Source organism: Gopherus evgoodei, chromosome 9 (assembly GCF_007399415.2).
Source record: "Gopherus evgoodei ecotype Sinaloan lineage chromosome 9, rGopEvg1_v1.p, whole genome shotgun sequence".
Taxonomy (NCBI): Eukaryota; Metazoa; Chordata; order Testudines; family Testudinidae; genus Gopherus; species Gopherus evgoodei.
This window is the reverse complement of record NC_044330.1, coordinates 28795437-28821870: the sequence shown is the minus strand read 5'-3', so window position 1 is coordinate 28821870 and position 26434 is coordinate 28795437. Positions and strand designations below refer to the sequence as shown.

Genomic DNA, 26434 nt, shown 5'->3' with positions numbered 1-26434 from the left:
GCTCCACTTCTCTCCCCCACCCCCCCATTTTTCACCCCTTTTGGTCTGTCAATTGAAAGACTTGCAGCGTATGGTTCATTCTTAACAGATGTTTTTAAAAACTTGAGCAAGGCCCATTTGTACTGATTTATTTAAGTTTTACTGTGTCTGTCTCAGAAACAGAATACCTGATGCAGTGTCCACTGAAGTCATTGGAAAGTCTTCATTAACTTTATTGGGCTTTGAATCAGACCATTGGTGCATTATATAATTTATATAATACAATAGCAATAAAATATTAGAAACCCCCAGCCATACCTTTAGATCAGGGGTTGGCAACCTTTCAGAAGTGGCATGCCGAATCTTCATTTATTCACTCTAATTTAAGGTATCACATGCCAGTAATACATTTTAACATTTTTAGAAGGTCTCTCTCTCTCTGTCTATAATATATAACTAAACTATTGTATGTAAAGCAAATAAGGCTTTTAAAATGTGTAAGAAGCTTCATTTAAAATTAAATTAAAATAAACCCCCCCCCCCAACCCCCAGACTGGTGGCCAGGACTCGGGCAGTGTGAGTGCCAATGAAAATCAGCTTGTGTGCCACCTTCGGCACCCATGCCATAGGTTGCCTACCCCTGCTTTAGATCATACGGAGATAAACAGATACCAACCCCAAATATCTTCCAATATTAGCCTAATATAAATCTCATACAACTAATTAAAATTCACCAGTCCAAGCCCAAAATCCCACTCTTCACCATCATGATTGAAAATTTAAACAGTTACATGTCCATCAAGTAGTAGTATTTGCTCTGAACAAGCAACATTTTTAAAACACAAGTCTAAACAAAATTCTTCCTCCTGGTTTCATAGCAGCAGCACGTCCTGCTGACATGAGAGACTCAACTTCGTAAGGACCTAATCTCAGGACTCTGCTTGATAGACTGTGGGAGTGCAGGTGACATACGGGTTTGTAGGGTAGAATGCTAACTACCCTAGTCTAGCTAAGCCCCTCTAGCTATTGTAGCTATATTAGTACTAAACTCAGAGAAAACAGTCTATTCTACTCTCCAGGATACAGAGAAAGGTGCCACAGACGTAGGGGTGGTAGTGTCAGGGCAAATGGAATAGCAGCATAAATTAAGATATTGGCTTTGCCAGTTCTTGGAGGCTACAACTCACAAAAATGAAGCAGCATGAAAGTAATTCTATATGCGACCTGTAGAGAATATGGGAATTACACTACAGTTGAGTCCTGTTACAGTCTGATTGAATGGCACATGAGCCATGTTGCGAACTGTTTCACATCAGATGGTGTTTTATGGTTCCATGTTATTTCAAGGCATTCATAGGAAGGGAAACAAGTCACTGAATATTGATGAAATATATGAAATCATGCTGAAATATAGATTCTCTCTTATACTTATGTATTTTTGCAGTTATACTACAGAAAGATTTTTGAATTAATGCAGCTGTAATGAACACATACAAAGCTTGCCTCTAAAATATGAACTAGATTTAGCAAGATTACTAAGGTTCACAAACCTTTCCACAACACTAGGCAAGTTTTCAGTAGCTTGGAAGGCAGCATAGTCCAGTGACTGGTATATGAGAGTGAGTTATATGGTATCTGTTTTTCTGTTGTACAACTTAGGTGAGTCACCTAAACATGGTAAAACTTTGAAAAGGAACTAAAAATTCCACTTGGGGTTCTGTGTTTGTTGTCTCTCCATTATTTCTGCATCACGTATCCACATATGAAAAGATTTTTCCTACTTGCCATTTCTGCAAACTAAGCATAGGAAATGACTGTCAGGCTGAGTTCTTTCCTGCTCATCACCAGTATCTGAGACTTTGTGGACAAATTCTGCAATCAGTTTTATCTGTGCAGTCTCATTGTCTTCAGTAAGGTCACACAATGTAAATGTGAGCAAAATATACCCCAGGATGGTAAACAGTTATATTGATGATTGTAAAGGATCCAACAAAGGGGAAACCAAAACACAAACAAAATATATCTCTCCCACACCCACTGTCCTTTAAGACATTCACAGGAAAAGAACAGCCTTCAAGTTCAGAAAATCCTTACCTCAAGGCCCAGAGTAAATTCCCCAGACCTGAAGAAAAGCTCTGTGTAAATTCAACAGCCAATAGAAGTTGGTTCAATAAAAGATACTACCTCAATCCACTTTGTCTAGTATCCTGGGCCTGACACAGTTACAAGACTGCATAGGTCTTCCAGTTATTCATGCAAATTAGCAGGGTGCTACTTTGTTAACTAATGAGGAAACAATGACCATTTAAACTTGACTCATTCTAAAACAGGTATACACAGTCTGTTTTCAGCTGAATGTCTTCGTGGTGAATTGGAATGCACATTAGGGGTAAAAACCTGGCTCCATTTAAATAAATGGCAAAATTCTAACTGACTTCATTGGGGCCAGGACTTCACCCTGATAAGTATACTGATTCTAATGATTGCAGTTTTACCTATTTATTTCATTAGTATTACACTGACTATGTGTTGACCTTTTAAAAAAAAGTGGCTGAATATTTTCATATTATACTCTTTTTATGTGCCCGAAGATGCTAATTTCTGTTGATGACTTTACCCTTTTGAATTTCTGTTGTAAGCTTCACTGTTTGTTAAAGTTTAATTCATTTTAAAATTGTTTTTCTTTCCCCCACAGTGGCCGTATTGTGTTAATCCCAGAGTTCAGTCTTCCTTTGGAGTATTACTTAATTCCATTCCTAATTATAGTGGGAATCTGCCTTATACTCATTGTCATATTTATGGTAGGTGTTGGTCTTCAATCTTTTTCCTTAAACAAAACAAAACAAAACAAAACAAAAAAAATTACAGGACTGTGGCCAATTGAAATGAGTATGGCCCTGAATGTTTATTTAAAGAAACAAATAAACAAAGTTTCAGGTAGTATCTAAACAGATTGTAGTCATCTTCAAAACTTGTGTCATTAAGTCCATGGTAAGAATTCGAAGCACCCTCTATACCACAGTACAACTTTTCTTTATTTTTCAATCATCAATCTGCTTTGTTTAAAGGGAATCAAAGCCATAGCAACTGCCCCACAAAAAGAATTTCTCTTCAATGCTAGCTCTCCTTAAAGGATTGTTCTGGCTCAGTGAATGAAAGGAGCTGCAGAGCCAGCAAGTATACTAAGTTTCGTGTCATCCTAGGACCCAGTTGCACAGGGAATATCACCACTGAATTCCTCCTGACTGGAGACCAATAATGTGCTGCAAATGTTTTAATAAAGAGCTTGTACAAAAATATTTCCCCTTAACCTTGTGATAGACCTTGTCTCCTAAAGGTGTATATGCGTTACAGATCGGACATTAGAGGGACTTAGGATGACCAGATGTTATCACTACTGTCCTGATATTGGGGCTTTGTCTTATATACGCTACTACAGGCCTGCACAGCATGCGGCCCATGGAAGCTCACTGTGCAGCCTGTGACGGGGAATCAAAGGGCTCTGGGCTCCCCGCAACGGCGGGGAGCCCAGAGCCCTTTAAATCCCAGCCGTGGCAAGGATTCAAAAGGCTCTGAGCTGCCCGCAGCGGCGGGGAGCCCAGAGCCCTTTAAATCCCAGCTGTGGCCGGGATTCATAGGGCTCTGGGCTGCCAGTAGTCACAGGGAGCCCAGAGCCCTTTAAATCCCAGCCGTGGCTGGGATTCAAAAGGCTCTGAGCTGCCCACAGCCAGAGCTCTTTAAATCTCAGTCACGGCTGGGATTCATAGGGCTCTGGGCTGCCCGCAGCGGCGGGGAGCCCAGAGCCCTTTAAATTTCAGCTGCGGCCGGGATTCATAGGGCTCTGGGCTGCCCGCAGTGGCAGGGAGCCCAGAGCTCTTTAAATTTCAGCTGCAGCCAGGAATCAAAGGGCTCTGAGATGCCCGCAGCGGCGAGCCCAGAGCCCTTTAAATCCCGGCTGCAGCCGGGAATCAAAGGGCTCTGGACTGCCCGCAGAGATTCCCAGCTGCGGCTGAGATTTAAAGGGCTCAGGGCTCCTCGGCGGTTGCAGGCAGCCCAGAGCCCTTTGAATCCCGGCCGCAGCTCCAGCGGATGGACTGGGGCTGGGATTTAAAGGGCTCGGGCTCTTCTCAGCAGTAGGAGTTTTGGGCCCTTTAAATCCCTGCCCCAGCCCTGCAAAGCTCCAGTTTCCCCCAGCCGCCGGAGCCCCAGGTCCTTTAATTTGCCCCTGACGCTCCCAGCCACCTCTTCAGCTGGGAGCCCCTGATTGATTTAAAATCAAGTATCGCCTCCCCACCTCCAACCTTCCTTTTTGGCCCACAGCTGTTTTGGGGCGGCGCTGGGGAAGGAGGGTTTGTTTCTGCAGGGCTGGGTGGTCCGGGGGGGAGTGTTTCCGTGGGCCAGGAGGTCCTGGGTAGGGGTGTTTCCACGGGGCTGGGGGGTTTCGGCCCTCAGCTGTTTTCTCTGGAGTAATGTGGCCCTCACCGCTTTACAAGTTGTGCAGGCCTGCGCTACTACATCCTCCGCCCCGAAAAAAATAATCCCGATTTCTCACACTTGCTATCTAGTCACCCTAGAGCAGGGATCGGTAACCTTTGGCACATGGCCTATCAGGGAAATCCGCTGGTGGGCTGGGACGGTTTGTTTACCTGCAGCATCCGCAGGTTTGGCCGATTGCAGCTCCCACTGGCCGCGGTTCACTATTCCAGGCCAGCGCCCCCAGTGGCCTGGAATGGCGAACCACGGCCAGTGGGAGCTGCAGTCAGCCAAACCTGCGGACGCTGCAGGTAAACAAACCATCCCAGCCCACCAGCGGATTTTCCTGACGGTCCATGTGCCAGAGGTTGCCAGTCCCTGCCCTAGAGGGACTGGGGAGACAATTCATTTAAATAAAATATTTTCCTCCCTCTCTCTGATGTGCCTACAATTGTGGTATCTAACAGTAACAAACAGCTCCAGTTGCCAAGCATACTAAGTGCCTCATACTCAGAACATTTTATTTTGATCCTGAAAAATATCCTGAGTTGATAAATAGACTGTTCAACCTTGGGCTTGGGGTAAAGCTGGAGGGGGGGTGTGGGGGGGGGGGAGCCTTCCCTTTGAATACTTTTGGAAAATACCTGACATCTGGTGCAACCTGGTACTTTGCAAAAACAAAAGAATTGCTCTTCAGGAACATTCATGAGCCCCAGGGGTAAGCCATCTGTGGCAGGGATGAATTAGTAGTATAAAGAGATGGAGGGTGAACTCCATTAGAAGCAGGGAAACTGTCTCAAGCTTCCTGTCAGTTTAGCTGAAAAATTTTAACAAGGGGCTGAGCACCTAAGGGTATGTCTGCACTGCAGGTGGGAGTGATGACTCATGTTACATTGATGGTTATTTTAGTTATTTTGAATTATACATTCAAATTAAATTATAATTTTAAAAGTGCCTTTGGCACCATTAAAACGTCAGTGACATAAAAGATTAAACACAGAGAAGAAAAAAATAACCAACCAGAGATTACCCCAAACCCAAACAATACCTTGCCTTACCACAAACACCAGCCCTCATTATGTCCTTCTTCCCTCAATAGCATGGGTAAATAGATAGTGCAGTGTGTCCTGAAGGTCAGCAGATTCAGACACTTCAGGCCAATGGATTAATAAATTCCATGGATGATGGCCCTCGTGGAGAATGCTCCACAAATAGCCTTTTCTCTTAAATTCTCAGTGCTCCAGTTCCAACTCCAGCACCTCTGTTCATCTGCTCAGTGTGAAGCTGAAGTTCAAAAAAGCAACCAAGATGTTAGGGTGCATAAGGAATGAGATGAAGAACAATACAAAAACTATTGTAATACTATTATGTAAATCACTAGATTTACATTTCATCTAGAATACTGTGTGCAACACTGGTCACCCCATCTCAGAAAAGACAGATTAAAGGGCATGGAAAAACCCTCATATGAAGAAAGATTGTAAGGTAACTAATGCTAATCTTTTCAAAGGAGATGAATAAGTGGTTATGAGAAAAATATATAAAATAATGAATGATCTCTAGAAGAGAGATTATGAGCTTGATTTCAGTAGAATGAGAATTTCATCCCAGATTTCCATCATGGATGCCTCATCAGTAGAGATTCCTTCTTTAAAGGTGCTTCTTCATGCCTTATTGTAGACTTTTGCCACCAGATCAGCTTCTCATACTCCATCTTGGTGTTAGAATAGCTCTAAAGCTTCCTTGTGAACTTCAGAGGAGTCTTCTTCAGGGCAAGAAATTAACTTAGACTGATATATGTAGATCAGCAAGGGACAAGACTGATATAACAGAAACTAGACTGAACTCATCAAAAGGCCACATCTCCTTGGAATTGCAGCTATTACCCTGACAATAGAAAAGACAGGTTTCTGCTTTACAAATAACATTAACCGTGTTACAGGAAATATATGTGGAATTTTGTTGGGATAGCAGTAGAATATCCATGCAAAGGCCACCCATACAAGTTGAACAATTTGTCTTTTTTACGTATGCCTTTTAAGTGTAGGACCGATAGATGTCAATGTAGAAAAGGCCAATGCTCTGAATTAGCAGTTTTGTAACAATTGAATGAGATAGCAGCACTGTGGTGGTGCCTAACTGACACTTGCTGAAATGAAAGCCCCGATTTTGGGACCAAACAACTGTCTGTGTAAGCCTGAAGGGCTGGGCAGGATTAATTTGGGGAGCAAGCCACCCACTTGGTGAGGCACAGCTGAGGCATTGTGACTATATCCTCTGAGTCCTTTGCTCATATATTGGGAAAAAGCAGAGGAGAAGGGTAGGTCTGTAAACTCTTCCTTGGAGTTAAAAGTCATGTAAATTTAACCTTCCAAATGCGAACCAAGTATAAGCTACTTTCCTTCTCTGCAGATAGCCTGAAACAATGGCTCTGAGAGGTCTGGACTCCTCTGCTTCCATTAATCTCTTATGATGTTAACTTTAATTTTTCATACGGAACTATAAATATAAAGAGAGGGATATAAATATTTCCAGGTGAACTGTGGGATGCTGACACATGAATACTGGGTCAGATTGTGTGCTGAAGAATTGCAAGCCCTCATTTTGTTTAGTTGTACTTAAATTGTAAATTTTTTTGAGATTCTTTACAAAAAGGACATTTAAGACAAGAAGGTACCTATTACAGACAGTGCAAAGGGCAAGATTCACCATATATACACTGAACATACAGCCATACAAGGGGAATTTAGTACAATTTTGTTCGACTTTAAATTTAGTTAAAGCACACTTCCACTAGGCAACTATTTTTTATCCATTGTATGGCTTCTTAAGACAGATTTTTCTGTATAACATTTTGAATGAAGGGCAGGAATATCAGAACCATTCTGAGCCTCATAAATCAACAGTGTAACATACAACTGCAGCCTGTTGGGTAAATGTTTACAAGCATAATTTTAAAATGTAAAATGGTTAATTTTGTGTTTACACCAATTCATTTTGCTAAAAGTCTTTTAGATTGACTGTGAATGGTAAAAATGTAACAGTTACCAGTACTTCAGCTTTATTCCACTTATAAAAGAAAACAAAACAAAAACAAAAAGCTGTTTCTGAGGGCTAGCTACACTGGCAGCGCTTTAACGTGGCTTGTGTGGTCGTGGCAGAGCCCACCTCCACAAGGGACGTGGCTCCCAGCGCTGGTGCACTGTTTACAGTGCCGCTTTACAGCGCTGAAACTTGCTGCACTCAGGGGGATGTTTTTTCATGCCCCTGAGTGAGAAAGTTGCAGCGCTGTAAATTACCAGTGTAGACAGGCCCTAAGGTGAAAGGTAATTCTTTCATGATATAGATTTATTACATCAGTTCAGGCCATCCACAATTGAATTGATGAGGACGTTTCTCCTTAGAATTGCACTTCTGTCATTTCCCTCAATTGTATCTTCCTAGGGCAAGGGAAAACAAAAAACCAACAGCAGCTGAACTGACCCAAAAGGTCACTGCCACAGTACATTGTTCCCAGGGGACCAGTTGTCTAAACCAACATAATCTAAAGATACCAGGATAGATATTACAATGATAAAGCCATCACAGATTATTTAAATACATTCATCTCCAGGGCACCTCCTCCTCTCTGAATTGCAAGTAAAATACCACTTTAGATTTTTACACCTCAGTGTAGTGCGGTGGCTATAAACTTGTGCTACACTGCTAACAAGCTGAGGGCAGAAATACATCTGACCTGTGTCCTGTTCCTTTTTCTCTGTAGTCATGAATGAGGGGTTACACAGATATCCAATCAGACCTTCGCTTCAGCCACTGGACTGAACCCTAAACAGAATCCAGACATGCTCTCCCAAAAGATTTGTTGGAATTGGTCCTTCAACACTTCCTCCCGTGAAGCTCAGGTTTTAAATAGGAAATAAATAAGAAGCTGTCTAGCATCTAAATCCCAGATGATTAACTGCAGTTGTTATACTTATAAGAAGCACATGGGATCTTTTTCAGGGGAAAAGGTAATAAGTCTCATTTATTGGAAGAACAAAAATTAGCATATTAACAACAATTAGTATTCAGTCACACACACACACACAGTCCTGCCAGTCAATGTTACAGTTACCAATGCATAGTCCAGATCATTCTAGTGGCCAGCTAGGTTGATCATGGGTAGGGAGGAGTCAGACTCTGTCAATTGTGATAACAATGCTCCGGGGAAATCTTGGCAGGATGAACACAAAGTTTCATGGCAAGGCACCCTGTTTGTATAGTGATTTTCCTTCATTGGGACCAATGAGTTTTGCACCATCATGCTGTTGTTTAATGACTGCTTGTTTTTTGAATTATTTTTTTATTTTTTATTTTGTTTTTTTATTCATTTTTAGGGAGTTACCCCAGGCTGGTTTTAATTACAGCTGTTTTGTTCCCATTGATAGGTGCCTGTTTTATTTTTAAAGTTGTTAAAATTAACATTTCAATAGGAGCATGTTGTAATCTCCTGGCTCCTTTGTGTTTGTCCTTGATTCCTTCCTAAAATATCTGGTCTGGTAATGGCCTTCACATTTATTTTTTAACACGCACATTCCTCATTCACACACAAAACAAAATTCATTTACACAAAACATTTAAACAAAAACATCAAATTGAAATGCAAAAAAAAAATCATTGCATTTTTTTGCTTATTTTAAAATGCTATACCTAGAACAAAATGGTAACCCTAAAGGTCTGTCACTGCCTTAAAATCAGCTTCCGACACAAATTCTGGATAATGCATCTTTACCAATGGCCCATTAGGCCATTCCTTTCTGCTATTAAAAAAAAAAATGGCAAGCAAAATATAATCAAATCATACACCTATACATTTAATACATGCTACATTATTATTCTTTATTTTTTATTTTAAATTATATAAAATACAAACACAAAATTGTACTACTACGCAGTTCACACCTGGAAAAAAAATGACTGGAAGTTCAGTTCCAAACAACAGGAATATCTAAGTATGCTATAAATGCAAAGCAAAAAATGGCAAGTTTGTTTTCCTGAGGGAAGAATTACACTGATATCAACATTTCAGCTAAACTGTCATCAGATATCATGTTTATAACACACATCATGTATTTTGTCTACATCCCTCATACCTACATTTATACTTACATTATATTAAAAGAGATAAGGGGTAGTGTTATAAGAATAGCAGTGGTGAGAAAGTGAAAACAACTCCTTAACTGATTATGAGATGGCAAGGAAAATTAACATTGTTTATAACACTAATATTCAACAGTGTTTATTGTACCATAAGCTGCACAGTCTCTTCTGCTGTGCCTGTATAACTGTTATACTCTGCCATTTTCCAAGTTGGATTGTTCATTTTGTCTTTTAGCACCATTGTAATTAAGGCTGTCTCATCATTTCCTTTCTCAAATTGGCCATGAAAATAATCTCATCATACAAAGTCAGGACATAGTAAGAGACTAAAAATATCTGTGGGACTGTAAGAAAAATAAGGAGGATTTATTCTGTGTGATCAAAGGGAGCAAGATAGGAGACAGCCTGAAGTTAGAAAAAGGGAAACTGAAGATAGGTGCTATGAATAAATTCCTGCTAAGCAGGGAATAATCTGCCTGCAGAGTTACACTGGTGTAGAACCACTGTAAATGAAAACAAAGTCAAGCCAAATGAGCCATATACTTCTGTGACTACACCACCTTCAACCCCACTGATTTGAGCCAGGGTGCTGCTTCAGTGGGGTTGTACAGGATGCAGCAAGGAGTTTGCCATTATTTCCTATTAAATTATTTTCTGTATAAATGTTATATACATTCAGCTTTTTAGTATCATGGTCATCTAGAGATCTTACTGGTGTAAAATTATCCTGCTTCACTGCTGATTGTATGTATTCCCCTTTGCCCTTGAGTCCAGCTGGGACAAAGATGGCTGTATGTTATCCCAACCCTGGGGACAGTTCATCTTTGGCTCACTTGGAATGGTTGCTCACAAAACAAAACTGGCTATTTCATTGTTCTATTGCTGTCTTTTGTGTTTCCATCATCTTATTTATGTCTGCTTCTTTCCAGATCACAAAATTTGTGCAAGATAGACATAGAGCAAGAAGGAATCGGCTTCGAAAAGATCAGCTTAAGAAGCTTCCTGTACATAAATTTAAGAAAGGCAAGTGGATCTTGATTGTCTAAATAATCCAACTCCTTTGATCTTAAATAAATACTAATACCAAATGGATTTTTTTTATAGCTTTGAAAACCAGTTCTGAGACTACTTAAACTGGACAGTGCCATTTGAAATGAAAGCATGTTCTAACAAAATAGACATCTTGGGCTCCCACTGAATTAGAGGGAGTTTTGATATTTGCTTCCATGGGAGCTGGAGCAGACCCTACATGTACTGTTGTGCTTCAGGAGTTTATTATGGTATTTTATACACCTGATACTCCTGGGGCAATTATGCACCACTGCACACATATAGAATTCATGTCCTTCGCAGATTTCTTTGCTTCCCTGCAGAAAATGACAGGGAAGCAATGGAAAGCCACAAGAGTGGTCACATGCCTCGCCCCAGCAGCACGGGCGCATCGCTTTGGGTGCCTGAAGCAGCTGCCAGAGAGGTAAATCTCTGCTTGGCCTGTGGCTCCTACCCTGCGTCAAGCTCAGCTGCTAGTACCAGACTAGGTTTGGGAAGACAGAACTTCCTCTTCCTCTGCAAGGAATGGATGAAGTAGGGTCAGATCCACCCCCAGATGCAGGAAGCTCCAACACCCCTCCTCCGCTTCCTGCCCCATCACGTCTCAGCCACAGTGGGAGGGATCACTGTACTGGGAGCTGCTCCTCCTATCTGCCCAACCCCTGTACATCCAGAGCCCCTCATACTTAGACCCTTCCACCAAGCCTCACCCTTGCACCAGAATCCCCTGCTGAGCCTCACCTTTGCATCCAGACCCCCCTACCAAGCCCATCCCCCTGCATCCAGACCATCTCCTGCTATGCCCCACACTTGAACCCCCACCCTCCTACACCACCCCGATGAGTCCCCCTGCACCCAGATCCCCACCCCACTGAGCCCCAACCAGCTACACCCAGACCTTCACTCCACCAACCCCCAGTCCCTCAGCACCCCACCAACCCCCACTCCCTCAGCACCCTGACCTCCCCCATTGAGTCCCTCACACCCAGAAACCACCCCACACCTGGATCTCCCGCACACTAATCCCCTCCACACTTGGATCTTGCCAGCTGAGCCTGCTTGCCCCACACCTGGATTGGGGCCAGGGCTGGGTGTGCTTGCGAGACTTTGTCCCCCTTGTTCACTATCTTGGTGCTCATGGAGGGGAGAGGCAGGGCCCTGGGGGGTTTCTGGGGCAGGGCCGGCTCTTGCACTGTGTCAGTCTGTGTTCCGGGGGCAGGGCTTCAGGGTGATCTCCCATCTCCTTGCAGCCTGTGGCCTGTGCTCCCTACTGCCATGCTGGAGGCTCCACATTCATTTATTGACAGATAAAAATATGCAGATTTTTTCAGAATTTTAAAACATGCATAGAATTTTTATTTTTTTGGCACAGAATTCCCTCAGGAGTAACTTTAAAGCCAGTGCTAACTGTAGGGTTATTTCTTATGTCCTAAATTTTAACTGTCAGCTCCTTCACACCCAAATGGCTCCCGTCCTGTTTTCTCTCACTGCATTACAAGACAGTGTGATGTTTTATTTAGTCATGTGTCTGGAAACAGAAGTATTTGGGGTATGTAAGTTGCCCACTGTTTTAGACCCCCTCATAGACTCGGGATAAGCTGAACTGTGTTGTGGGTATAATTGCACACTTTTCTGCAGTGTGTGCTGCCTTCCCTCCAATGCTCCTAGGAAACCAGGGGATGTGATCAGTTAAAAATTTAATTCCAAAATATTTACTTTGTATAGAGTTAATCACTAAAAGTTAATCAAAATGATTAAATGCACACTGAGAAATTAAAAGGGCAATAATTTATTGTATTCAGTGCAGGAAAACAAGCCTTTGACAAGGTTCCTCACCAAAGGCTCTTAAGCAAAGTAGGCAGCCAGGGATAAGAGGAAGGTCCTCTCATGGATCAGTAACTGGTTAAAAGATAGGAAGCAAAGGGTAGGAATATAGGGCCAGTTTTCACAATGGGGAGAGGTGAATAGCTGGGTCCCTCACAGATCTGTACTGGGATCTGTGCTGTTCAAAGTATTCAGGAGTGATCTGGAAAGGGAGGATGAACAGTGAGGTGCCAGCAATACAAATGTACTCATAATAGTTAAGACCAAAGCTGACTACAAAGAGTTACAGAGGGACCTCACAAAACTGGGAAACTGGGTGACAAAATGGCAGATGAAATTCAACCTTTATAAATGTGAAGTAATGCACACTGGGAAAACATAATCCCAACTATACATACAAAATTATGGGGTCTTAATTAGCTATTACTACTTAAGAAAGAGATTGTGGAGTCTTTATGGATAGCTCTTTGAAAACATCTGCTCGATGTGTGGAGCATTCGAAAAGGCAAATAATGTTAGGAACCAGTAGGAGAGGGATAGATAATATAATACCACTATATAAACCCATAGTACATCCATTCCTTGAATACTGTGTACAGTTCGGGTAGCCCCATCTCAGAAAAGATGTATTAGAATTGGAAAAATATGACAAATGTGCTTCTAAAATGATTGGGGTATGGAACAGCTTCCATATGAGGAGAGATTAAAAATACTGGGACTGTTCAGATTGCATAAGAGACTAAGGGGAGATAAAATCATGAATAGTGGTGAAAGTGAAAAAGGAAGTGTTAAATTTACCCCTCTATATAACACACAAACAAGGGTTACCAATGAAATTAATAGGCTGCCAATTTAAAAACAAACATAAGGAAGTCCTTCACTGTGCATAGTCAATCTGTGGAATTTGTTCCCAATGGATGTTGTGAGGGCCAAAATTATAACTAGGTTAAAAAAAGAATTAGATAAGTTCATGGAGGAGAGATCCAGCAATGGCTATTAGCCAAGATGGTCAGGGATGCAACCCTGTGCTCTGGGTGTCCCTAAACCTTTGACTCTCAGAAGCTGGGATTGGATGATGGGATGGATCATTTGATAAATTGCCTTGTTCACTCCTTCTGAAGCATCTGGCACCAGCCTCTGTCAGAAAACAGAATACTGGGCTAGATGGACCATTGGTCTGATGCAGTATGACTGTTCTTATTTCTTAACAGCTGTCTAAAAAAGTCCTGCATGTTTTGGTCTGCTTCCAAAGAAAAGGAGTATCTACTGCACACTTCATTTTTGGTCTTTTACACACGCTATAATTTTGCCATGTAATAGTTTATTTGGACAAGCTAGTAGTAGGTACAAAGTAATAATTGCAGAGAATTTCATAAAAATAAATGACTACTGCAAAGCTCATGTTAATGTGCAATGTATTTGGGTGTGCAAAAGTATCACTTTAGGGATTGGTTTAGATTCAAGGACAGAGCCATATGCAGTTGTCCACTGCCTCTGCTAACGTTCCTGCATTATTAATGACATTGTGGGTACTACCTGCAGAGCAACTGTTCAGTTTAAGAGTTTGTACAGTGTCATATGTGAAGTTGGTCTCATAAAAAATGAATAAGCTTTTCACTTTACAGGGTTGACTGAACCTTGCTATAATAATCTATCTCTCTGGGGATAGAATTGGCTATAAAGGAGTGAACTCGAGCCAAAAGGCTAATGTTAATTTTGCTCCCTGTTAAGGATTCCTAATTAGAACCAGAAATATTAAGCATGTTGGGGTTGCGGGTTTTTTTGCATTTTCCATTGAAAACACAATTTAGCGTTCCTTCAAGCAAGTCAGTTCATGGGGTTTACTGTTAATTATTTATTGTATGTGTTTAGTGAGAGAGAAAGAGTAATGTCTCAGTACCATCCTAATTGTACACATAGCTCCTGTAGCCAGAGTATCTATTTGTAACAACCTACTCACTCTTTTCATGGTTTGGCTTGTTCTCCCTCCCCTTTCCTCTTGTTTAATTGTTTCCATTTCGACTGTAAGCTTTTTAAGAAAGGGACTGTCTTCCTAAAAAGCTCTCTTGGTAGCATCATGACAAGTCTAATTGGGGGAGGTCTGAAGATGATCTATACACAAACTCATTGATTTTACTTGTTCAGCTGGATGGTGACTGCTTCAGGTGACATCAGGATGAGACATTCCACTTGTCTCTAAAAAAAAAAAAAAGTGGTCACCTTTTCTTTGCACTTACAAATGGCAACCATCTGTCTTACATGCATAAATGCAGTTTTTCTGTGCATATTTGACGTTTGTAAAACGTACAGATTTGAAGTGTTCCAATTTGGAGGTTGAATTATGCTGCTTTGAAGCCTTTCTGACTGAAGACTTTTATGGGGAGAAAGGGAAAAGTCAAAATATAGTAGGAAACCTTAATTGTTTAGGGGGAGCAGATATGGGAAATAGGGACAAAAATACCCAAGATCCAAGACAACTGGGGTTCCAGAGCAATATAGAAAGAGTAAAACACACACAAGCAAAAGCAAAATACTTTTTTAGAAAACCACAGTAACTTTCCTCTGTGTTTAATATAGATTCAGCACACTTTTTTACAATCAATACATAGTTTAAACTATATAATATTTTGAAAATACACCATTTGTAAAAACCAAGTGTTTCTTTCAGTGCATGTATCTGTATGTGAATATTGCACGCGTCTGCAGCACACACTATGTCATTCCCAGCCAGAAAAACATGCTGTGGCTGGCTAGTTAGCTCACTTTTGTATTTGGAGGAGATATTGTTAGTGACCTCTAAGTAGGGTAAGGAAGTGGAGGACCTTGACATTCTCTGATTAGCTTTTATCCTATCTACCGCAAATGTACTCAGACAGCAAGCTGTGAGAAGACTAAACTCTTTGTTCTGAATCAAGCAACAGTGGATCATTTAAAATGTTTCTGTGGCAAAATGCCACTTGTGGCAAACTTATGGACCTCTTTATCTAGCTCCCTTCCTTCCATACAATCAGCATTATTAGATAAAATGGAGATCAAGCCTGCAACTGAGCTGTCAGAGCAACTTTATTTGTAACTGTTTTTTTAGGTCTGATATCGTATATAGAAAATTGGATCATTTCAGTAATGAGAGTAGCAATACCTGAAGCAACTAAAACCAATCCTGTGCTCCACCCAGGATACTCTCCGCATCCTGCATGTGACTTAAAATGACTAATTATCAGTGTTAATCAGAGTATTGTAGAATGCAAAACGTATGTTTGAATATTTAGAATTCAGTAAGTCTGAAATGGGCCATACTGAGCTATCTTATTAAAATTAGTAACAGGAATAGACTGTACTGTCAGCTTTCACAGCCTTCTGCTGTTAGCGGATAACATTTTGCAGCTAGGTCAGTAGCCTTCCATTGCTGCTCAGGCCTCAGGCACTGCCCTCTCCCCTCTCATGTAATGCCATAGAAATCAGTGGAGTTAGACCAAAGAAGAATTTAGTCTGTTTATTTTTATTTTTCCCCCCACCTATTTAAAATTTACCAGCTCATACTAGAGTTGAATGTAAAACTTTTTGGATAGCACTATACCAAAGATGTATCTGGAATAAAATATTTTTTTTAAAAATCCTAGACTGATATGGATTAATTAAGGACCTGGTTTCTCTTATCCCATAAATCCAGAGCTAATTTTAGTATGCAGGACATTTTTAGATGTTTTTCCCCTTTAAACTGATCCATTGTTGTAAGTGGGTTATTTATTTATTTTTTAAAAAAGCATAATCTTTGTAAGAATAGCTGTGAAACAGATCCACATCTCTCTGTTTCTCATTTTGTGGAGCTAGTTCTTATTTGTAGATAGAACTTTCATTGCCTGCATGAGAAACAGAAGCCTTTATACTTGAAGGGGAAAATGCATCCTGGATGCAACTACATTATTGATCTAATGGAGCTTCACCAGCATTTAACTTGTCCTTTGGCTCCTTATAGACTAGCACACGTATTGGAGCATAAGCTTTCGTGGGTGGATACCCACTTCGTCAGATGTACGTAGTGGAAATTTCCAGAGGCAGGTAACACAGCTACCCCTCTGATACTTGACAGCATTTAACTTATGACTTAATCCCATCACACCATACTCCTTTTCCTCTGTAGCCATTCAGACTTAGGCTGAGAATTTTCTAAGCAAGTGGGTCTCAGCATAGTCCTGGGCACCCCATGCCAAGTCTTCATTAGCAAAATGTTCAGAACTACCAGTTCTTGATATTGAAAGTCCCATCAGAGTTAATTAAAAGCAATTACCCTTTACTCTATCCCCCAACAAACAGAAGTTAGTGAATTAAGTACTCACCAGTAATAGCAATGATCACAAACAGCAGCACCAGAGAATCCAACACAGCTATATATTTTTTATAGTAGTAATCCTCCCGAGACCTCCCATATCACTAATATTGGTCCTATTTACATTGCTGAAATTCATCATCACCAACCCTGTACCTTCTTTCTAAATTCAATTCTTGTTGATGTAGATACATCAAGAGAAACCAGTGGGGTTACATCAGGGATTAATCTGGCCCACTTTCCTTTTGAGTTCCTGCTTGACCAAAGTTAGAGGTCCTCATTTTGTCCTCAGATTAAGTAATTTGGACCCAAGTAATTAGGTCTATAGAGACTGAAGTTAATACTCCATATTTTTCTCAATTACACTGGTGCAGTCTTGTTGGGCAAAATTTTGTCATACCAATGCAGTCTTTGTTGATCCAAATTCTTTTTTCAGTTACTTGGATATAAAGATGGATCTCAATAGGGTTGTTCAGCTTTACATGAATGTTATTCTTCAGTGGAACTAGCACACAGATCTGACCCCTACCATTTAATTCTTATGAATATCACATTTTCACTGTGGCATTATTGTTTTATAGCTCCTTAATTTGTGTGTACCTTGTAGTCCTCTTCTTCCTTCTCCCAACTACTGACTTAGCAATGAATGAGATGTGTGCTCAGGGATAGATGGAAGCTGTAGTCTCAGCCCTGAGTATTAGGTGGTGCATAACTGTGTTGACCCAAGAATTCCAGGAAGAAATTGTGTCTCAGAAAAAGTACAATACTTCTCCAGGTTCCCTTCTTGCACCAGGGAACAGAGAGCATAACATATTCCCTGTCCTGCTGGCCGATATGTGGCTCATGGGTCTGGCCTCTCCCCATTTGCTTGTGGGGGCGGTATTGAGCATGCAGCCCCTACTTTCCCTCCTGTGCCCAGAGCCACAATCCAGGAAGGTCCTAGGCTGCTGCACAGAGGGCTGAGGTCAGTCTTCTCCTTATGGCTCCATGCAGCCACATAGGACCAGGGCACAATCTAGCCTTGACTATGCAGTGCAGATATTTTGAATTCTTTTCTACTGACTCTCAGCAAAGAGGCAATACTTGGACTATTGAAAAGAAGTTTTAAAGCTGATTTTCCATGTTGTTTACTATTCCTGGGGGCTTGTGAACAGCAGCCTTCGTTTTTGTGTTTGTTGTAGATCTCGTTGTTTAGTTACAATGCAATGGGCTTTAGGGTATTTGAACTTTAAACCATTTGTACTTAGCACTCTCTCTGAAATTATTGCTTAAATATACAAACAGCTGGAAAAAGTTATAAATATTTGATCAAGTTGCCTTTGTTGAAGTGATAGAGTGGGTACATGACAGTTCACATCAATAATGTATTAAAGTGGAATTTGTTCTCAGAACTGTTAATTCTGATATTACATATGGTAATATTACCAGCAATTCAAGATCAGATTGATAGCTAGATGAGCTCTGTTACACTGAGATGACATTGTATACTCAAAATTGGATTGTGTTTAATGAACACTAAAAGCTAGTTAAATCCTGGCATTGAGCATTTGTAAAACTCAATCTTCTAATATCTCCTCCCTTCTCTGTCCCTCCCCATTGTGTCCCTTTGTCATCTCTAGTCCTGATTTCTCTCTCTCAACCTCCCCCGTAAACAACCCTACCCATAGTCTAGTCCAGTGGTCCCCAACCTTTTTCGTCTGGTGGGCGCCAGACGATGAGCCATGAAGGCCCATGGCGGTGGACAAGCATCCGCTGAAATACTGTTGACAAGCGGCGTCATCCAGAGGTGTCACTACCGAAATGCTGCTGAATTTCGGCGGCATTTCAGTGGTGATGCCTCTGGATGATGCTGTTTGTCGGCGGCCGGTACACAGGCACACTTAGACGCCATGGCACCTGCGGGCGCCACGTTGGGGACCCCTGGTGTAGTCCTCCTATCCTCAGACTCTTTATACTCTCAAACCCTTTCCTCCCCCCAAAACATCTTAAATCTGCACACAACTGAATGGGACCATCTATCCCAGGGGTCTCAAACTCAAATGACCACAAGGGCCACATGAGGACTAGTACATTGGCTGACACCTTCCCCCCGCCCCCCTCGGCCCCACCCCCACTCTATCCTCTCCATGATGCCCCGCCCTTGTCCCGCCTCTTCCCACCCCTTCCCACCCAGGGCCTGCCCTGCCCCCGTGCTCATTGGGCCGGAGCCACTCTAGGTAAAAGCTTGGGGAGACCGGGGGGGCTGCGAGGAGCTTGCAGGCCGCAGAAAATAACCTCCTGGGCCGCGTGTTTGAGACCCCTGATCTATCTTTAGCAGTCTGATCAGTGGTTACTCTGAGCCTCACCCCCAGTCTCCAATCTGTGGTGTGACAGACTCTATTCTCATCCCTAACCAATACATTCGGACTTCCTTCCATTCGCATCATCCAGAGAACATGCGCTTCCCTTACTCTTTACCAACGCCCACTCCATGTACACAAATTCTCCATGTCCACACATTGTATTATTCTCTTATCCATCACTCCCATCTCCACATACGAGAGGGCAGAGAAGGCAATAATGAGAGCAATAAGCCAGTGTGAGACTAGATAGGTGGGAAATAGTAATTCTTAATAGAGGTAGCTGATGCATATAATGTTTGGTGTGTGCAAGAAAAAGCAATGCTGTTTTCCCTTAGTTTGGGTTTCTTCAAGCTACTTTAGCTGGTAAGCTTCAAAGCAACATTCCAATAATCTAGCTGAGTTGTTGATACTAAAATTTCAGGAAAGTCTCTGGTAAATCAGTGAGTTGCTATGAATTTATTGGGCCTCATATAATAATTTCTTAGAGATGACAAGACAAAGAGATAGCTCCCCCTTAAAGTTGCACAAATATAAATAAATAGGTCATAGCAAGACTTCAGCCTTATTATTCTGCAAAGCTCCTTTAAATAAAGTGATGACTGGGAACATATTGATGTCTAGACAGAATGGACCAAATTCATCCTTGATGTTACTATATCCAGAGAAGTTACACCAAGGACAAATTTAGCCCAATATTTGTTGTACATCAACTTGGCAATACAGAAATCAAATTAGGTTGATTGATGTTCCTGTTGAAGATAAAATTTTCCAAGGCACTAATGAAAAATCCATTAGCACCTCTAACAGCAACCATAACACATGAAGTGCACTTCTGTGGTATAACATAGGATAGCAGGCAAAGGATTACATGACAAAATAGGTCTCTGTGGAGGTAGGGTGCTCTGCTATCTGTAAAAAGAACTTAATATAAAACAGATGTTGTCACACAGATTTTCTATCTTGAGATGCGGCCTGATCCAAAGTCTACTGAAGTCAATAGTAATCTTCTCACTGACTTCAGTAAAGTCGTGATCCAAAGCCCACTATATAAATATTCATGATAGATAAACACACTGACAAAATATGTATCCCATCCTGTGTCCGAAGAGTTATAACAGTTACCTAGTAAGTAGGGTTAGCAACTAGAATGGAAGACACCTTCTATGGAGTGGCTTTTGTGCACTTTCTCATTAACATGCCTATTCTCTGAGTGACCCTACATAACAAAAGTACGTGGTAGTAGAACTAAACCATAAGTAAGGATTCTCAATACAATGTGTGTGTCCTGGTTTCTCATGTTATAAAAATGTTATTCAAATAAGAATGGGCAAAATCTTAGGCACACAGAATCAGTGGGACTTCATATCTTTTGCTGTTTAATTTGTACCAAAAATTAGCTATCAAATATATGACCAACTCAACTCCATCTACTGTGCTGTTTGACCATAATGAAATTGGAACAGTATGAAGAATAGAAAATGTGTGAATTGGGCTACATTGTAGCACAGAAAAGCTAGCAAGGACATGCAGTTTACATTAACATGGAATTTAAGACAAAATCAAATAGATTTCAAATCTTGCACAGCAAAGGAATAATGATGTATTCAAATGATCATGCTGAAAACAAAATATTTAACCTTGGGGAAAGTAGAACATTGGAAAATAAAGATGTGACTTGTCCTTGATGGGATCAAAGCACATGAACTACGTGGGGAGAAAAGAATTAAGTCAGAATTTTCAAGTTTGGGTGCCAAATGTTATGGTCTAAATCCACATTTAGATATCAGTGCCAAGATTTTCAGACTTGTGGCTTGCTTACCACGTTTGAAAGTCAGCGCCTTTATTTAAACGTCTAAATATGGATTTAAGGACTAACTAGTGCTTAGATTTGAAAATTTGGACTGAATCTTCACATTTAAAAAATATGGTATATACTACACTGTAAGAGTATGGGTAATTTTAGGCTAAGGTTGAGATCCTCAAAAGTAATTAGGTGCCTAGCCTAATGAGAATCAGGCACCTAAATACCTTTGAGGCTCTAGGCCTAAGTAACAATTTTCAGCTCAGTGTAGATGATGGGAGAGGACACCATATGTTCATATGTTGAAATCTAAGAACAAATCAAAACATCCTGTATATTATAGTTTTTCAAAAAGTACTCGACTCCATTGTGCCTTACGACAGTTATAATTTTCCAAAATGAAGGGCTGCAAAAGAGGAAGTGATTAGTGACATGTCATTTACATTATTACATAGTAATAAGTATAGGTCTGCTATTTACTAGAAATTTATAAATTGATTTATTCCTTCAAATGGGATTATCACTGATCCAATTACTGTTCTTTATTAGCCCATCTGCCTGGCCACACAGTACTGTGCAGGTCTCATAGGGGAAAAAAATAAAAAAAAGTCTGCCAGAATCTTGGCAATTTTATTTCTGCATCTTGCATTCTTAATAAGTACCAGAAATACTGCACTTCTACAGATAGATGAATGAGGTAACTGTTGAATAAATGTGTATTTATGTATCTCAATCAATTAAAAGATTATTGCATGCTTACAAGAGGTTTTGCACATCACATTTAAGTAAAATATTTTATTCATAATTTCTAAAATTCCTTGTAGTCTTTTTCCATTTCTAGTGGGTGGATGAGGGGAACATCTGCAAAATATCTGGAAAATTATGCGGTATGAGTTGCCAAGGTGCTGTATGGTCTGGGAGGTGGGATTTGGCCATCTGAGAAGAATGCGACAGGACATGGTCCTACTAATTCATAGATGTCCTGAGATCCACAGGGGATCACACAAATCCCAAGGCACCTTTGAAAGGCTGGCATGTCCTGAGTACCTTCTCTTATTGTAATATGGCTCCCTTGCCTGTACCAGTGAGGTTTGAAAGCAAAGCACAGAAATCCATGTAAATAATGCAGTTTGTCCATTAAAATCCCAACAAGTTTGTTGTGGGGATAGTGATGTGAAGAGTAGCTCTCCTAGTATTAGGCGCCACCTCCAAGCATAGAAAAGCTCCAGAAGCACAGAACTCGTGTGATTGGAGGGAGAGACAATGAAAGCCTATTGATCTAGTCTTTCCCCCCATGACAGAATTCAGGCCAAAGGAGCAGATTTACTTCTTCTTTAATCCCCTCCATAGGACAAAATGGAGGGGCATATGACATATGTTATGTATGTCATCTTCTAGCTAAGATTTTAGACAGTTTCAAAGCTGCCTAAGAGTGTCCAATTTGGCAGCTATGGGCTCGGATTCAGTCAGGATGGAAAAAAACAGAGTTGTTTTGCTAAGAAAACGGTAGAACTGAAGAAGTAGGAGAGACCAAACTTGCAGTGGAGGAGCTCACCATGGCTGCAGGACTTCCACCAGAGATACTCAGTTGTGCAAGAGCGGGAGCTGAGGAAGTGGATGTTAGAGATGAACCAAGGCAGGGGGGGTGGAGTGAGAGGTGTGACCTTAAAGGCCATTTGAGAAATGTTTTTTGTTTCGGTTAGTCAACACTATCAGATATTGCTTGTCCGCTAAATTCTGCGGTTCTTGTACAATCTTCACTAATAAAGCTTAATTTTGTTTATCCAGTCTAAAGGTGGGTATAATGGTTGAGAACTGGGCAGCTTTCTGAATGAGTACAGTATCTTAAGGACTCCATTCACTTCCCAACAAACATACCAGTCAAATCAGTATTTTCAAGAACAATGTGCAACCATTTTTCAGGATTTCATTATTCTCAAGGAGCATCTTTTTGAGAAGAGGAAACGATCCAGTATTTTAATGCATTGTCTCTACTATCTGTCACCATCAATTGATATCCCAGATATCTGTAATTCTGTAATTAGAGAGGATCACTAAATACATTGTAACTGAGTAATAGGATCAAGAAATTAGATGACGGTTTCTAACCATCAGAGGGGTGAAGTTCTGGAACAGCCTTTCAAAGGGAGTAGTGAGGCAAAACACCTAAACTGGTTTCAAGACTGAGCTTGATACATTTATTGAGGGGATGGTATGATGAGATTGCCTACAATGGCACATGGCCCATATGTGACTGCTAGTTGCAAATATCTCCAACAGCCAGAGATTGGACGCTAGAGAAGAAGGGCTCTGAGTTACTTCAGTACATTCTTTCCGAGGTGTCTGGCTGGTAGGTCTCACCAACATACTCAAGGTCTATCTGATCACCATATTTGGAGTTGGGAAGGAATTACACTCCCTCCCCCAGGAGTGACATGCATTCTCCAAGAGCAGCATACTCCAGAATTTTCTTGTAACACCACTTACGTTTCTAGGACTTACCGCAGATGAGACAGCAAAGAATTTTACTATAACATTGGTGTTCTACTAGCCTGAAGACAGGGCCATGAACAAAGAAATCCTGAGTTTTACTCCCTGTTCTGTCACTGACTCACTATGTAGCGGGGGGTGGGGGGGGGAAGAGATCGGGGCCGGGGCCGCAGGGAGAGGGAGAGGGAGAAGAAAAACAAAAAAATCCACCACTGTCCTACCCCCATTTCCCCATCTGTAAAGTGGGAATGATAATACTTATCTACTTCATAGTGCTGTTGTGGTGATTAAATAGTTAATGTTGGAGCAGTGCTTTTAAAATATGAAGCACCATATAAATATCACATAGTAGTAGTAGCAGCAGCGTGTACCATGATTGCCCTGCCTGCTGCCAAAATGTGTAATGAATAGGTTATATAATTTGGTGTATTTAATAGATTTCTCCCTGAATTACTAGTGGTGACACAGAAGCACACTGCAGGCATTTGCAGCACACATTCTTTCTGCTGGTCTATTATATTATATTTCACTCATCTTAGTAACTTCCATCTCCTCACCCTTTTCCATCCCAACCCAATGGCTATCACTCCACTGATATTTAACAACCCAGTTTTTCCAATTTGCCTTGCTGTGCAGAGTGTTTTGGCTCGTGTTGGTTTGTTTTATCTGGTAGTGTCTGTCATAATGCAGAAGTCAAGCAATAGATAGATTTTTTTCCCCTCCCCACTAACTGTGAAATATAACAGAAGAACTTACTGCACTAGGGTCAGTGTTAGATGGATATTGAATGATTTACACCATAAATCTTAATCCCCCCCGCACACAGCAAAATTCAGTTTATCCACCAGAAAGCAATGTCTCCCCATCCGAATACAATGTGTGTTTTGGCTTCTCATCTTACATGCAATGCTTAATTTAGAAAGGTTCATTGCTTTTATACTTTTTGCTGTTTTCCTTGTAGCTGGAAAATACATATAGCAGATACCTAACACACAACACCAATGTAATCTACTGTTCATCATAAAATTTGAGATGAGTAAAGCATAATCCATATTTTGATAAAGGGGTGTGGCTGATACTGCATTCCTTGGCATCACTATGAGCATGTGGGTTGCACAAGCATTCAGGTTGCAGGATCAGGTCTTACGAGAGAGACAGGAGTATACACAAATGGGGGGGGGTTTCTCCCCTGAATACCGAAGTATTGCCTAAATATTGGAGGGAGTCCTGTGTGAATGAATGCTGTAGATGTGTATTTTCAGAAATACAGACAAGCAAACTGGGAGCATGGTTAAGTCAGAAGGCAGAGGCCATGGCTACACTGGCGCTTTACAGCGCTGCAACTTTCGCGCTCAGGGGTGTGAAAAAAACACCCCCCTGAGCGCTGCAAGATACAGCGCTGTAAAACCTCAGTGTAAACAGTGCCGCAGCGCTGCTCTCTCCCAGCTCTCTCCCAGCGCTGGTGCTGCGACCACACTCGAAACTTAAAAGCGCTGCCACGGCAGCGCTTTGAAGTGCAAGTGTAGCCATACCTAAGAGTCAAGAATTTGGAGTTTTATTCCCAGCTTTGCCACTTATTCACCAGTGATCTCACTCAAGTCCTGCCCATCTTTATCTCACTTTCTCCCTCTGTAAAAGGAGTATTATGTTGTCTTATCCAGATGTTGTGAGTGTTTACAAAGCACTTTGAGCTCCTTTCATAGATGCTGTTGAAGTGTAATATATTCTCCATTTTCCAGAATTTATTTTATATTGAAAGCTCTAGGGTGGCAAATGCTCCTTGTTATATGTTTGTAAAGAATATTGTACATTTCCAGTCCCCCGTTTGTTATTTTAATAACCTGAACAAGTATCTCTGAAATTATTATGTTTTCTTACTGCAAGGTGAGTAAGATTTCAATATTGGAAAAATGGGAAATGTGTAAAAACTTCTTGGTAAAAATCAGGTGAAACAGATGACTGATTAATTAAAGTAGACCTGATGTTAATGAGGTGGCTCAGTTCTTAGTTCATATTAGTTAACATCCTAAAAAGAGTATGCAGTAGTCGTAAATCATCAGGGCAGAAAAGAGGAATAATTAGACTGTCCTTTTTTGGTAATGTGAAGTATAAGCTAAGCCCTGAGTTCATTTATGTGTAAATATGTAGATAGCATCAGATTGCTACCCTACTGTCCCAAGCTTTTCTTTTATGAATCAGCTGGAAGGTATTTAAATAGGAGTTATGCTGTGTGTGTTACAAAACTGCACAGAGTAATTGGGAAAAGGTGTTATAGAAAAATAACCAACTAAGCAGATTAAAAAAAGTTGGAAATATACTAAGTGCTTCATTTTCTTTTTTAGAAAGACTAACAAAAGGTGCATTATTCCCAACAATATGCATTGAGAAAAACAAAAACCGTAACAACCTGCAATTTGTATTTGTAAAATACAACCTTGCTGTATTTTACCTCAATATTTAGCCCATCACACAGTTTTAGTGTTTGTGTACTTCTTTAGTAATTGCAATTTATCAGGGGTTAGGTTCTTAGAACTCAGCTACCATTCATTACAGAAATTAAATTTCTAAAAGAATACTGGAACTTTAATCCAGTCTGAATGTAAGGGGATTGTACATACAAGTTAAATAGGGACAATCAGACTTATAGCTCTCAACCTCCTTATTTTAAGCTTGCTGCATTGCTAGTTGAGTCATTTGGACAAAGACTCCTTATCAACAGAGTTGATGGCATCTTTCAAAAGAGTTAAAATATTGCTCTTTTATGCTCATTTGAATATATCTTGCCTAGTGTAACTTGTGTACTTGCTAACAACCTCTTCAATTAACAATGTTGTATTATAACACTTTTTAGCACAATAAACATCTAACTTTTGCAACACCTTCTATGAATAACATTTGGTTTAAATAGTCCTTAGCTATAGAAGAGAATGTACAGTTCACAGCAGATTCATACCATTACTGTAGGTCAGCATCCATGGATTTTGTAGTCCAAGACAATCTTTAAAACAT

The 26434-nt window shown here is 40.8% G+C and overlaps 1 protein-coding gene across 1 annotated transcript in view; it reads left to right on the top strand.

The window, feature by feature from the left end:
* The window catches only part of RNF13 (ring finger protein 13), a 98512-nt gene that overhangs the window by 64590 nt on the left and 7488 nt on the right, over positions 1 to 26434 (top strand). Inside the window, 2 exon segments of the mRNA XM_030574203.1 lie at positions 2675 to 2780; positions 10521 to 10614. Coding sequence (XP_030430063.1) covers positions 2675 to 2780; positions 10521 to 10614 — 200 coding nt within the window.